General features: G+C 38.7%; 1 protein-coding gene across 2 annotated transcripts; it reads left to right on the forward strand.

Annotated features, from left to right (window-relative positions):
• Positions 1-4466: 4466 nt before the first annotated feature.
• On the forward strand, positions 4467-14009 carry cry (circadian regulator cryptochrome). Of its 2 annotated transcripts, XM_073987659.1 has the most exons (6): positions 4467-4876; positions 12039-12385; positions 12538-12654; positions 12706-13508; positions 13562-13780; positions 13850-14009. In XM_073987659.1, exons 1-6 carry the CDS (start codon positions 4744-4746, stop codon positions 13851-13853), a joined length of 1623 nt encoding a protein of 540 aa, XP_073843760.1. In that variant the 5' UTR covers positions 4467-4743; the 3' UTR covers positions 13854-14009. The 2 variants fall into 2 exon arrangements, with proteins under 2 accessions (XP_073843760.1, XP_073843751.1); XM_073987650.1 differs by having other exon boundaries at positions 4483-4876; positions 13562-14009.
• The last annotated feature ends 543 nt before the right edge of the window (positions 14010-14552 follow it).

A 14552-nucleotide genomic window follows, 5' to 3' on the forward strand; every position in this document is an offset into this window, starting at 1 on the left:
TGAAGGTGGTCTGAGCCAAGGAAAATGATGGGTTGCCAGAATTCTTCATTTATCAGACCTGGTGCCACAATGGTGATATCTGGCGAGCTGTGGCAATCTCCTCGTAGGAGCGTCTTCATTCACCGTGCAAAACGTGGAGCTATCAATTTGCTCGGCCAGCGCTGTACCCCTCTGATCGTTACCTAGGAAGGAATGCCAAAGCTCATGATAAGCATTGACGTCCCCTAGCACCAGACTGTTATTTCCCTCTAAAATCGGACTAATATCGGGCATATAACGCCGGTCACAGCTATTCATCGGCGGAGTGTACACATTCAGCAGCTCTACCTCTGCCGTTCCACATTTTACTGTTACCCCCTTACATTCCATGTATGGGTCACTAGAGTCAAGCTCCGGCGAGTTAGGTCTGTACTGGACAGACTGGTGTATTAGGAAGGCAAATCCTCCTCCGCTTCTTGTGCGATCCTTCCGCAAAACGTTGTAACCATCACAACGTTGCAAGCTACAGGTTGTGTTGAGCTTTGTTTACTGGGTCGCGTCGACCATGATGTTTTTCCGACTTACATAGTCCACAATTTCCCTGACCTTATTGCGGAGACCGTTGCAATTTAATTGCAGGAATGATGCATTTACGGGCCGTTGAACAACAACTTGTGGTGTTAGATGCTGCGTTTGTTGTTGTTGGGGAGACTACGGTGGCGTCTCGTGTTCCGACGACAACGAAGAGTCGGACGACGAATTTGGAGACACACTGGCCTATGTAAGCAGCAACATACCTATCGCTACAATCCCGGGTGCGACTAAGGCCAGAGCACCCTCGGAAATGCAGTCATTCCCTACATTCATTACATCTCACCAATATTGACAGCTGGTGGATGCGGAACGCAAACACATAATTGTTGAGGTGACGGCCTTTGTCGAAGATTCCTCCGGCCCTTGTCAAAGATTCCTACTAGTCAATCCGGTGCATAGAACCGGCCGCCGTGGGATTTAAAAATCCACGCTTGTGGCCATGTTAATGGTGCAAAAAATATTCTTTAAAAGTTCAAGCTTGTGCCTCAGCAACAAGTTGAAAACAATATTTAACAAGTAAAAAAGCATTAAGTTCGGCCGGGCCGAACTTTTCATACCCTCCACCATAAAATATTCATTCCCGTCCCCAACTTTAAGTGAGTACGTTAAAATATCAGATAATGTACATAAAATACTTCATTCGGGAGGCTCTTTTTTATGGTGCCTATATCTAACTGTTGACAATTTTTGGTGGGCTAGAAATTGGGAAGTACTGTTATATAGGGGTTATAATAAAACATGGGTCTATGTTGAGAGTTTTTGATGGGAGCCTTTAATGTCGAATAACTCCTAATTCGGTTAAAAAATTTAGCTAGAATCCTCAAAATATCGAAAATCGGTACATAACGTGGGAAATTCAAATGTCATTAACAGCTAGTTCGGAGGTATCTGGGCTATACGAAAATATGAACTTAAATGAACAAATTTCAAATTACAGAAAGTTCGGCTTTACAAAAACATGGACCTACGTTCGGTTAAACATTTTAAGTAAAATCCTCAAAGTACTGAAAATCGGGAAGTATCGTTATAATGGGGCTATGTTGAAAATTGTTGATGCAGATGTGTGGTGACCACTACAACCTTCAAATGTCAAATTACAGTTAGTTCTGTTCAAAATTGTAGCTAAAATTGCCAAATTACTGAAAATTGGGAGGTACCGTTACATGGGAGCTATATCCGAACATGGACCTATGTTGACAATTTTTGATGGAGAGGTGTTGTGACCACTAAGAACTTCAAATGTCAAATTACTGCTAGTTCGGTTTAATATTGTAGCTAAAATCATCAAACTACTGAAAATCGGGAGTTACCGTTATATGGGGGCTTTCTTGACAATTTTTGGTGGAGAGGTGTGTTGACCACTAAGAATTTCAAATGTCAAATGTTCAAATTACAGATAATTCGGTTAAAACTTGTTGGTAAAATTCTCAAAATACCTGAAATCTTACCGCCCGATTTCATGGGGGCTATTCTAAAACATGGACCTATGTCCACTAGTTATATAAATTTATTGACATTTAAGAACCCTAAATGTCAATTGATAGCTAAATCGGTCTGAAAATGCAGATAAAAACGTCAAAATGCCGTAAATCGGGGGTACCGTTATAAGGGGGCTATACCAAAACGTGGACCTAGTTCCACAACTTTTGTTATATAAGATTAGTTACACTTAAGAACCCTAAATGTCAAATTATAGCTATATCGGTCTGAAAATGTAGCTAAAAACGTCAAAATACCGTAAATCGGGGGTACCGTTATATGGGGGCTATACCAAAACGTGGACCTATGTCCACAATTTTTGTCACATAAGTTTATTGACATTTAAGAACTTCAAATGTCAAATTATAGCTTCATCGGTCTGAAAATGTAGCTAAAACCGTCAAAATACCGTAAATCGGGGGGTACCGTTATATGGGGGCTATACCAAAACGTGGACCTATGTCCACAACTTTTGTTATATAAGTTTATTGACATTTAAGAACCCTAAATGTCAAATTATAGCTACATCGGTCTGAAAATGTAGCTAAAAACGTCAAAATACCGTAAATCGGGGGCTACCGTTATATGGGGGCTATACCAAAACGTGAACCTATGTCCACAAATTTTGTTATATAAGTTTATTGACACTTAAGAACCCTAAATGTCAAATTATAGCTAAATCGGTCTGAAAATGTAGCTACAAACGTCAAAATACCGCAAATCGGGGGGTACCGTTATATGGGGGCTATACCAAAACGTGGACCTATGTCCACAACTTCTAATATATAAGTTTGTTAACACTTAAGAACCCTAAATGTCAAATTATAGCTACATCGGTCTGATAATGTAGCTAAAAACGTCAAAATACCGTATATCGGGGGGTACCGTTATATGGGGGCTATACCAAAACGTGGACCTATTTACACAACTTTTGTTATATATGTTTATTATTACTTAAGAACCCTAAATGTTAAATTATAGCCAAATCGGTATAAAAATGTAGCTAAAACCGTCAAAATACCGTAAATCGGGGGGTACCGTTATATGGGGGCTATACCAAAACGTGGACCTATGTCCACAACTTTTGTTATATAAGTTTATTGACACTTAAGAACCCCAAATGTCAAATTATAGCTACATCGGTCTGAAAATGTAGCTAAAAACGTCAAAATACCGCAAATCGGGGGGTACCGTTATATGGGGGCTATACCAAAACGTGGACCTATGTCCACAACTTCTAATATATAAGTTTATTTACACTTAGGAACCCTAAATGTCAAATTATACCTACATCGGTCTGATAATGTAGCTAAAAACGTCAAAATACCGTATATCGGGGGGTACCGTTATATGGGGGCTATACCAAAACGTGGACCTATGTCCACAACTTTTGTTATATAAGTTTATTGATACTTAAGAACCCTAGATGTCAAATTATAGCTAAATCGGTCTAAAAATGTAGCTAAAAACGTCAAAATACCGCAAATCGGGGGGTACCGTTATATGGGGGCTATACCAAAACGTGGACCGATATAGCCCATCATCGAACTTGACCTGCCTGCAAACAAAAGACGCATTTTCCCAAAATTTCAGCGTCCTATCTCCATTTTTGTGGATGCTAGAGTGATTACCACAGACGGACGGACGGACGGACGGACGGACGGACGGACGGACGTGCTCAGATCGACTTAGAATTTTACCCTGATCAAGAATATATATATACTTTATAGGGTCGCAAATGAGTATTTCAATGCGTTACAAACGGAAAAACAAACTTAATATACCCTCCATACTATGGTGGAGGGTATAAAAAAAAGCACGAAGGTAGCATTTTTGGTGGTTGAAAAACCCCCTCATCCGATGATTAATTTTTCGACCCATGTTTGCGAGTTTTTATATCCAAAACAGAGATACGTCAAAAACCTATCCAAAAATTGACGTCAATAAAACATTTCAATATTGTTTATACATAGACATCAGTTGTTGTAGCATTGCCATACCTTAAACCCGCACAATACCCAAAATGTGTCTGGAACAGACACCTCACTACATCAACCCTAACCACCTGACAACAACAAGTGGTTAACAGAAACAATGAACAAACTATTCACAAATCTACTCGATACAATAGCAAGCTATGAGAGACAAGCTTTATTCTCGTCTAGCAGGGGTGGTACTCGCTTGGTTAGGGGAAGTCAGGGGGTTGGGTGCATAAACTCAACAAACACAAACACACGTACCACACACAGATGCCGGCAAAATGCATTTTCACATTTAGAACCCTTCTCCTCTTCTAGTTTCCCACCCGAGCAATAATAACAACAACGATTACAATAACTAATTGTTGTTGTAGCTTAGTTGAGACTCTCATAGAACAGCAAATCAAAAGTATAAAATTTTAGTTTACCAAAACGTTTCCAGTTCAACTGTGAGTACATTTGCCAGTTGTCAGTTAACGCGGTCAGTCGGACTACGGCAAATCGTCTCAAGTTGTAGCTGAGCACAAAAAAAGTTTTATTTTCTGTTCTTTTCAAAACAAAACAAAAACTATTCGCAAGTGGAAAATACAACAGCCAACAAGTATCAACAACTCGAATCAAATCAGGAAGGGAAGAACAACAACAAGGAATAATTAATTAAGTTCTTAATTTGCATTGATTGGTTGATTGATTGATTTAGTGGAACACAGGAATGTCTGTGAATATCCATTGGTTCCGCCATGGTCTACGTTTACACGATAATCCAGCCTTGCTAGAAGCTATTTCAGATAAAAGCAGAGGCATAAAATTGCTGCCGGTCTTTATATTTGATGGCGAAAGTGCGGGTAGGTTGCTTGTTTTAGCTATGCCAATGGCCAGTGTTGTCAATATAGTGTAAATAATCTAACCCACCAAAGAAGTTGTGTTCAATCGGTTACAGCGGTTTACACCACCCCCACCCAGAAGGGAAATATGAACAAACTAAGTGCAATCGGCCCTACTAAAGAAACTAAAGTCATTGTGAGGTCCAAAAAAGATTTTGTTTTGCACAGTGAAATTAAAACAAGTAAAAAATCGTTAAGTTCGGCCGGACCGAACTTTTTATACCCTCCACCATAAAAAAGTCTTAACTAAAATTGAATAATTAGTTTCCTTTCACAATTTTAGGTGGAATAACCCAAATGTCTAAATTATCTAATCTAATCTAAAAAATGTGTTTAGCCAGGTGAAAGGTACCACCTATGGGGTATATCAAAGTGTCGACCTATCTTTACAAAGTTTGGTGGAAAAGTTTTATAAATACAGGGAACCTCAAAAGTCAAACTACGGGTAGTTCCATCAAACCATGTAGGTAAGACCCTCAAAATACCGAAAATCGGGAGGTACCGTTATATGGGGGCTATGCCAAAATAGGGACCTATACAGACGATTTGTGGTGGAGAAGTTTAGTGACCACTGAGAACCTTAAATGTCAAATTACAGCTAGTTCGGTTAAAAATGTTAGCTAAATTCCTCAAAATACCGAAAATCGTGAGGTACCGTTATATGGGGGCTATACCAAGATGATTTTTGGTGGAGAAGTTTTGTGCTCACTGAGAACCTCAAATGTCAAATTACAGCTAGTTCGGCTTAAAATTGCTGCTAAAACCCTCAAAATACCGAAAATCGGGAGGTGCCGTTATATGGGGGCTATACCAAACCATGGACCTATATAGACGATTTTTGGTGGAGAAGCTTCGTGGCTACTGAGAACGTCAAATGTCAAATTACAGCTAGTTTGGTTAAAAATTGTAGCTAAAATCCTCAAAATACCGAAAATCTGGAGGTACCGTTATATGGGGGCTACACCAAAACATGGACCTATGCCCATAGTTTTTGGAATATAAGTTTGTTGATCACTAGGAACCTCATATGACAAATTATAGCCAATTTGATTTGAAAATGTGACTAAAAACGTCAAAATACTTGAAATCAGACGGTACCGTTATATGGGGGCTATACGAAAACGGGGACCGATATAGCCCATCATCGAACTTGACCTGCCTGCAAACAAAAGACGCATCTTCCCAAAATTTCAGCGTCCTATCTCCATTTTTGTGCATGCTGGAGTGATTACCACAGACGGACGGACGGACGGACGGACGGACGGACATGCATAGATCGACTCAGAATTTTACCCTGACCAAGAACATATATTCTTTATAGGGTCGCAAATGATTATTTCAATGCGTTACAAACGGAAAAACAAACATAATATACCCTCCATACTATGGTGGAGGGTATAAAAAAGACAAGTAAACAAGTATCAGTCGGCTTTGCCGACAGAGATATACCCTCAGCCTGTGCATATTGAAACAATTTTATACCAAAAAACGTATGTATTTAGGCGGTTTTTAAAATTTTGTGCGTTAGAACCGACAAAAATGTTGATTAGGATTAAAGATCAAAAGTTTTCCGGAGGAGATACTAAAAAGAATGGATCTCCAGCCACTACATATGGTACCATAGGGGGTTTTTACACCCTTCGGGCTGTTTGCTCAAGAAGTATGGACTTGCCCCTGAAAAAACATTTACCATCGTAATTGAGGCAGCGAATGCAAGTTGCTTCAACAAAAATCAAAGTGATTCCATATCAGGTCTTAAAGTGAACTTATCCCAAATTTTGTATGGGAGGTACCGGATGGAGTCCACAAATATAGTCCACATTTGAACCTGACCTATATCTGGTAGATATATTAGGATGTGTAAAGTATGGACCAATTCGGCCACTCCCTTCAAGAGTTACCGTACGAACAATTTTTCCGAACATTTTTGAACTTTTGTGGGAGAGGTACCTGAAGGAGTGGACCGATATGGCTTATCTTCGAACTTAAACTATGTTTGGACAAAATATTACTAAGGCCAAGTTTTGGATCAAATCGGCAGATCCGTTCGAGAGTTATCTTGCGCTCCAACCACCTCACACGGTGTCATAGGGGTTTTCTGCAACTTTCAGGCTATTTTCTCAGGAAGTATGGACTTCCCCCTGATGAAACTTGTAACGTCGTATGGGGGGCAGTAAATACAAGATGCTAAAACAAAAATCAAAGCGATTCACGATGTGAAAAGTATGGACCAAATCGGTTACTCCCTTCATGAGTTATCATGCGCACAAATTTTCCGAAGGAGTGGACCGATATAACTCATCTTCGAACTTAAACTAAGTTTGGCCAAAATATTACGAAAGCCAAATTTCGTACCGAATCGATTGATCCGTTCGAGAGTTATCGTGCGCACCAGCCAGACAGACGGACATTGCTAAATCGACACCAAATTGTCTGAAACAGATTTCGTCCAAACATACTTGGGGTCTAAAACCATTATTTCGATGAGGCACATTTTGCCCATATGAAAGTGTATATACCTTCGTTACTTGTTTTACCCTCCACCACAAAATATTCGTTAGTTTTCTTTCAGTTCACAATTTTAAGAGGATAAATTGTTTGAACTCGGATACCCAAATGCCTAGATAAAATCAGAAAATGTATCAAAAAATGTCTTCGATCGGGCGGTACATTAATATGAGAGCCCCATATGACGGGGCTATACCAAAACATGACCTATGTTGAACATTTTTTTGTAGATATTTTGAGACCACTAGGATATTCAAATGTAAAATTACAGGTAGTTCGGTCAAAAATGTAGATAAAATCCTCAAAATACCGATAATCGGGAGGTACCGTTATAGACCTACAGAGCAGCTCAAAACATATGCAACTTGAATGACTAGTTCATATTTTATATACTTCTGAGGTAGTTTATGGGTTTGAAATGCAAATATTTTTGTAGATTGATTGTTTATTACGAGTATGTCCCTTTTAATGATTTAAAAATTAATTTGCAAAAATTGCACTTATTTTACAAAAATATACAAAACAAAGCTCGAACTCACTTTTGGTTCTGCTCAAAACATTTGCAACTGAGAAAATTTGATTCAAAATCTGAAGAAATTATTATTATTTTTTTTTTTTTTTTTTGAGACATCGTAAAGGAAACCAGTTATATAAATAAATTAAAATATCTTTTGGGATCGTATGCTCTAAGGATAATTGTTAAATACCAAGGCTTTATTCGATATTTAATAGGCTAGAGTCCAGATTAGAGTCCCGGAATTTAGATTACATAAGCTGATCGGGTCCGATAAGAATTTAAACATATTTGCAAAAATACTAGTTTTACGTGGTTATATATAGGTTTACAGGTGGTATTATGCCAAAGCACCCTGTTATACGACACTTCTGGTGTGCACATGGCGCGATTTTGACATGTTATCTGTATACAGATAACCGTATACGTTTAGTTCTTGGATCTGATAAAATATCTCGACATCATGCACCCTGTTTCATTTCTGTACATAAAATTACCTCCAGGTGTTTTATATAACCTTCTACATTTTGGGTCAACTTTCTTTTTTATAGGGGACAAATTTTAAAACTTTGTACCTGTAGCGCGATTCTCTAACTCATTTTTTGAATTATATGTAATAGTCTAAAAGTATGTAGAAGTTTATGCTGACTTAGTGCAGTTCTTCCATCTAAGCAATATGATAATTCTGCCGCTAAATCCACTACCACAATGCTCACCACATGGACGGCTGAAATGAGGCTCCGACTGAACATATTGGTCAATTGTGTCCTGATTCCGACCACTAACTACCCCAAGATATTGAGTGTAACGTTCGACACAGCATGTCTAAGTCGTCCGCACAATCCACAGCTAATTGTTACAAGGTCAGTAGTAGGAACAAGGTTCTCAAGTCGCTGGCCGGCAGCACAGCAGCAGCAAATCAATAGGGCGGTCTGTGGTGAGCTATGCGGCGCTAATGTGGTATGCAAAAGTTAGCCCTACGCAGTAAAAGAATATTAAAACCTTCCCAGAATTCCGGCCTGAAGACTGCAACAGGGTGCCTCCTCATGACACCAGTGGCCAATCTTCATGAGGAGACAAAGATTTTATCGGTACATCAACACAATAAGATATTGTCGATGCAGTACCTGCTTGGGTGTTACTGTCGTGAGCATCCCTGCCGCTATCTAGTGCAGCGTTAGGCAAGAGAGCGCCCACGTGCTCACAGTGAATGCTTCTCTCTCCACACACACACAATTCAACCAATTAAAAAAGCATGCACTCACACAATGACACCCCGAAAAGTAGAAGTATCGCTGATCTAGTGGACAGGCCTCCCACACTAAGGCACGTCAATAGATATCTTCGTGATCTGGCGAAAACGTCCAGACCAACCAACCTTTCAGACAGGCTTGAACAGCATCCATACTCATGCGGTTGCGCAGGCTGTATAAATGTAGAACTTTTATGAAGGACGTAATCAAAGATGTAGTTCTATACAGAACATCTTCGATGTACAAAGTTTCGGTCAAATCGAGTACTCATTGCGTAAGTTATCGCACCCACTGCATTTATTTGGATGTCTAGCTAATACCACTCACCTGTGTCCTGATTAATTATGGACGCAGCCAGTCCAGGTTGCAAAATTTTCGAGTCTTTGTAGGCGCGATAAAAATATTTTTTAAAAATTCTGGAGCCTTTGTACTTGCGGTAAAAATATTTTTAAAAATCTGCGTGCTTTTGTAGGTGCCCTAAAAATATTTCTAAAAATCCACCAGTAGTTTGAGTGCCCAATTTTTTTAAACCATGAGCCTTTGTATGTGACCTAAAATTATTTTGGGGCAACTACAAAGGCTCTTGGATTTTAAGGGCACCTTAGACTACACGTGGATTTTAAAAATATTTTAGGGCACCTGAAACTATTCGTGGATTTTTAAAAATTTTTTTATGTCACATAAAACTACTCGTGGATTTTTAAAACTATTTTTACAGCACCTACAAAGGCTCGTGGATTTCTAAAACTATTTTTACAGCACCTACAAAGGCTCGTGGATTTCTAAAACTATTTTTACAGCACCTACAAAGGCTCGTGGATTTTTAAAACTATTTTTACAGCACCTACAAAGGCTCGTGGATTTTTAAAACTATTTTTACAGCACCTACAAAGGGTCGTGGATTTTTAAAACTTTTTTTACAGCACCTACAAAGGCTCGTGGATTTTTAAAACTATTTTTACAGCACCTACAAAGGCTCGTGCATTTTTAAAACTATTTTTACAGCACCTACAAAGGCTCGTGCATTTTTAAAACTATTTTTACAGCACCTACAAAGGCTCGTGGATTTTTAAAACTATTTTTACAGCACCTACAAAGGCTCGTGCATTTTTAAAACTATTTTTACAGCACCTACAAAGGCTCGTGGATTTTTAAAAATATTATTAGGGAACTTAAACCGCTGGTGGATTTTTTAAAAATATTTTTAGGGCACCTTAAACTAATAATATATTAGGGCACCTAAAACTACTCGTGGATTTTTAAAATTTTTTAGGCCACCTAAAACTACTCGCGGATTTTTAAAATTAATTTTAGGGCAACTACAAAGGCTCGTGGATTTAAAAAAAAAATATTTTTAGGGCTCCTACAAAGGCTCGTGGATTTTTGAAAATATTTTTACCGCACCTACAAGGGCTCGTGGATTTTTAAAAATATTTTTAGGGAACTTAAACCAATGGTGGATTTTTTAAAAATATTTTAGGGCACATTAAACTACTCGTGGATTTTTAAAATAATTTTATGGCACCTAAAATTACTCGTGGATTTTTAAAAAAATTTTATGGCACCTAAAAATACTCGTCGATTTTTAAAAAAATTTTATGGCACCTAAAATTACTCGTGGATTTTTAAACATTTTTTAGGCCACCTTAAACTTCTCGCGGATTTTTAAAAATATTTTTAGGGCAACTACAAAGGCTCGTGGATTTTCAAATATTTTAGGGCTCCTACAAAGGCTCGTTGATTTTTGAAAATATTTTTACCGCAATTACAAAGGCTTGTGGATTTTTAAAAATATTTTTAGGTAACTTAAACCACTGGTGGATTTTTTAAAAATATTTTTAGGGCACTTATAAAAGCTCTTGGATTTTTAAAAATATATTTAGAGCACCTATAAAGGCTCGGGGATTTTAGAAATATTTTTAGACCACCTACAAAAGCTCGTAGATTTTTAGAAATATTTTTAGACCACCTACAAAAGCTCGTAGATTTTTAAAAATATTTTTAGGGCATCTACAAAGGCTCGTGGATTTTTAAAAATATTTTTATCGCACCTACAAAGGCTCGTGGATTTTTAAAAATATTTTCACAGTACCTACAAAGTCTCGTGGATTTTTAAAAATATTTTCACAGTACCTACAAAGTCTCGTGGATTTTTAAAAATATTTTCACAGTACCTACAAAGTCTCGTGGATTTTTAAAAATATTTTCACAGTACCTACAAAGTCTCGTGGATTTTTAATAATATATTGAGTCCTTACTAATAGAGTTGGGTAATCTAGTTCCTAGTTCCAAAACGTATGAGTAACATCATGAAAGATAACGTGTGCTGTTAAGTATACGCAGTTTGTTCAAAGAAAAAATGTGGGCCATTGGAACTGCGAAGTGAACTAGATAGTTCCATATAGTTCCTTTGGCACAACTCTACTTACTATTATTAATAACTTAATAAGTAAAGTAAGTACTCAATATACGGCTACGAATATTCAAAAGCGGTACGTGGTGCGTTTGAGTATTGTTACGCTCCATACGCTATAATACCATTTACATATTTGAATAATATGACTACAGAGACTAAGTAAACCCCTTAGCTAGAATAGAATTCTACGCTCAGTTTTACAGCCGAGATAATTAGACAAAAAAAACTTCCGTTAGAGCTACTGATGACTTCTCAAGTGAATTGTTAGTTTGTCTTATATTACACTGGACAATTATATTTACAGGAATTCTCAGTTTGTAGATAAGAGAAAAGAAGGAAATAGAAAAACTTTCTATTGTCTGAGGAAGATCAGGAGTAACTAACCATCCAATCAAGATGCCTCATAATTTGAAAATACCTCTTATTTTGCAGGTACAAAATGTGTGGGCTACAATCGTTTTAAATTTCTCTTGGATTCTCTCAAAGATCTCGACGATCAATTTCGTGCCATAAGTGGCGGTCATGGTGGTCGCCTGTATCTATTTCAAGGAAATCCCCCGCAAATATTTCGAAGTTTACATCAGAAATTTGGTATTCATAAATTATGCTTTGAACAGGACTGTGAACCCATCTGGAAAGAAAGAGATGAATCGGTTAAGAAAATGTGCCATGAACTCGGCATAGAGGCCATTGAGAAAATATCACATACCCTATGGGATCCGCAGACGGTTATTGATACCAATGGTGGTATACCGCCGTTGACCTATCAAATGTTTTTGGTAAATTAAATGGAAAGAACAGTGATTTGAGTTTTTGGGAAGCACGATCATAAACAAATCTAATCCCTCCCTACTGCTAACCAAACACTCGGATATTTTACAAAAAAAATTATCTGGCTTCGAAGTATTCAAATTAATTTCCTTTTTTGTAGCACACCGTCCAAGTCATAGGCTTGCCTCCACGACCGGCCGATGATCCCGACTGGATAAATGTCGAATTTCCACAAATCGATAATGATCTCATTAAGGAACTCCGAGGATTCCTAGAGGTAAGAGAAGTATTAGTAATGGAAGAGGAAATCTAATTTTTCATCCCACAGTTCCCTACTCCCGAACAATTTAATATTTTTCCCGAAAAACTAAGCTATTTAGCGAAAACTAAATGGACGGGTGGCGAAACCCAGGCGTTGCTACATTTACGTGAACGTCTTAATGTCGAAGAGAATGCTTTCCGCTGTGGCCGCTATCTACCCAACCAAGCCTCTCCAAACATACTCGAATCTCCGAAATCGATGAGTGCCCATTTGCGTTTTGGCTGCTTATCGGTGAGAAAATTTTATTGGGATGTACATGATCTCTTTCGAACGGTACAGCTACAGGCCGAAGGTTTTGGTATGCAAATGTATGGTGGTGCCCACATAACGGGGCAACTTATTTGGCGGGAATATTTCTACACAATGTCGGTGAATAATCCCTACTATGATCGCATGGAAGGTAATGCCATATGTCTAACCATTCCCTGGGCTCCCACGAATATTGAACAATTGAATCGCTGGACTGAGGGACAGACGGGATTTCCTTTGATTGATGCTGCCATGCGTCAACTGTTGGCAGAAGGTTGGCTACACCACACCCTGCGAAATACAGTTGCCACATTTTTGACTCGTGGGGGACTGTGGCAAAATTGGGAACACGGGTTGAGATATTTTCTCAAACACCTCTTGGATGCTGACTGGTCGGTGTGTGCCGGAAATTGGATGTGGGTTAGTTCCTCGGCTTTTGAACGTTTGCTAGATTCATCTTTGGTCACATGTCCCGTGGCCTTGGCCAAGCGTTTGGATCCCCTCGGTAGCTATATCAAACAATATGTACCCGAATTGTCCAGGGTGCCACAGCTTTATATGTGAGTATGAAATTCACACAAAAAAAAACTTTGAAAAAATTCCCCCTTTACAGTCACGAACCCTGGCGCATGCCCTTGGAGGAACAGGAGAAGGCCGAATGTCTCATTGGTGTCCATTATCCCAGTCCCATGATTGATCTGTCTCTGGCCACGGAACGCAACATGAAGGCTATGCGTGATTTGCGTATGTCATTGACATCTTCCGGAGCCCCAGACAAAACTCCACCCCATTGCCGGCCATCCAACGAGGAAGAAGTCCGGCATTTCTTTTGGTTAGCTGATTAATTGATTATTGATGTTTAAATGATGGAATATTTTTATAACGAATTTATCTCATGTAGTTAAACGTCTTTTTTTGGGGGCATATCTGCACATTATCCTACATGTACTTACCTACATACATACTGTATACCTACATACATACCTAAAGGAAATTTGTTGTTGAAATACATATTTTTGTGTCTTTGAAAATAAAATATGCTCGTAATTGTTGATTGTGAAGGTGTTGTGTTTTTACTGAATGGTCACGAAGTCGGAATGTGGACTGAGGAAGTCTAAATAAAGAGCAATTTTCTATTCGAAACCGATAATTAGAATTTTTCCTGTTTAATTTCAATCAATAACGAATTAATTACAAGGACCGACCATATGGCGTATAAGTTGTGTCACGGATCATGCGACCCCATGTACAATTGCTTTAAAAATTATGATTAGGGGAGAGTTCTTCAAAATAACAAATACTAAAGACAACGCTGGCCATTTCAGTGAAGAACTGATTCACAATTCCAAGGCGGTGGGTGGTTCTTCGATACCGAATTGACAGGGAACCGCACCAAACTCAGGTTCCGGCCAGCGGCTGCCACCTCAGTGTACACATGTTTGTATTCGTATCGTTTTTCTGTGTTGGGAGCAGCATATCCCGGAATGCCTCTTCCGGGTTCTGTTGGTCCCTACCGGGACGAAGGACATCCCGGGACCAATGTTTGTCGCATCCGCATCCACCACACTCAAATTTCGGTGAGATACAATAGATGTCTGCAGTGC

This window comes from Musca autumnalis, unplaced genomic scaffold, assembly GCF_047663935.1.
Source record: "Musca autumnalis isolate F117 unplaced genomic scaffold, ASM4766393v1 scaffold_1, whole genome shotgun sequence".
NCBI lineage: Eukaryota > Metazoa > Arthropoda > Insecta > Diptera > Muscidae > Musca > Musca autumnalis.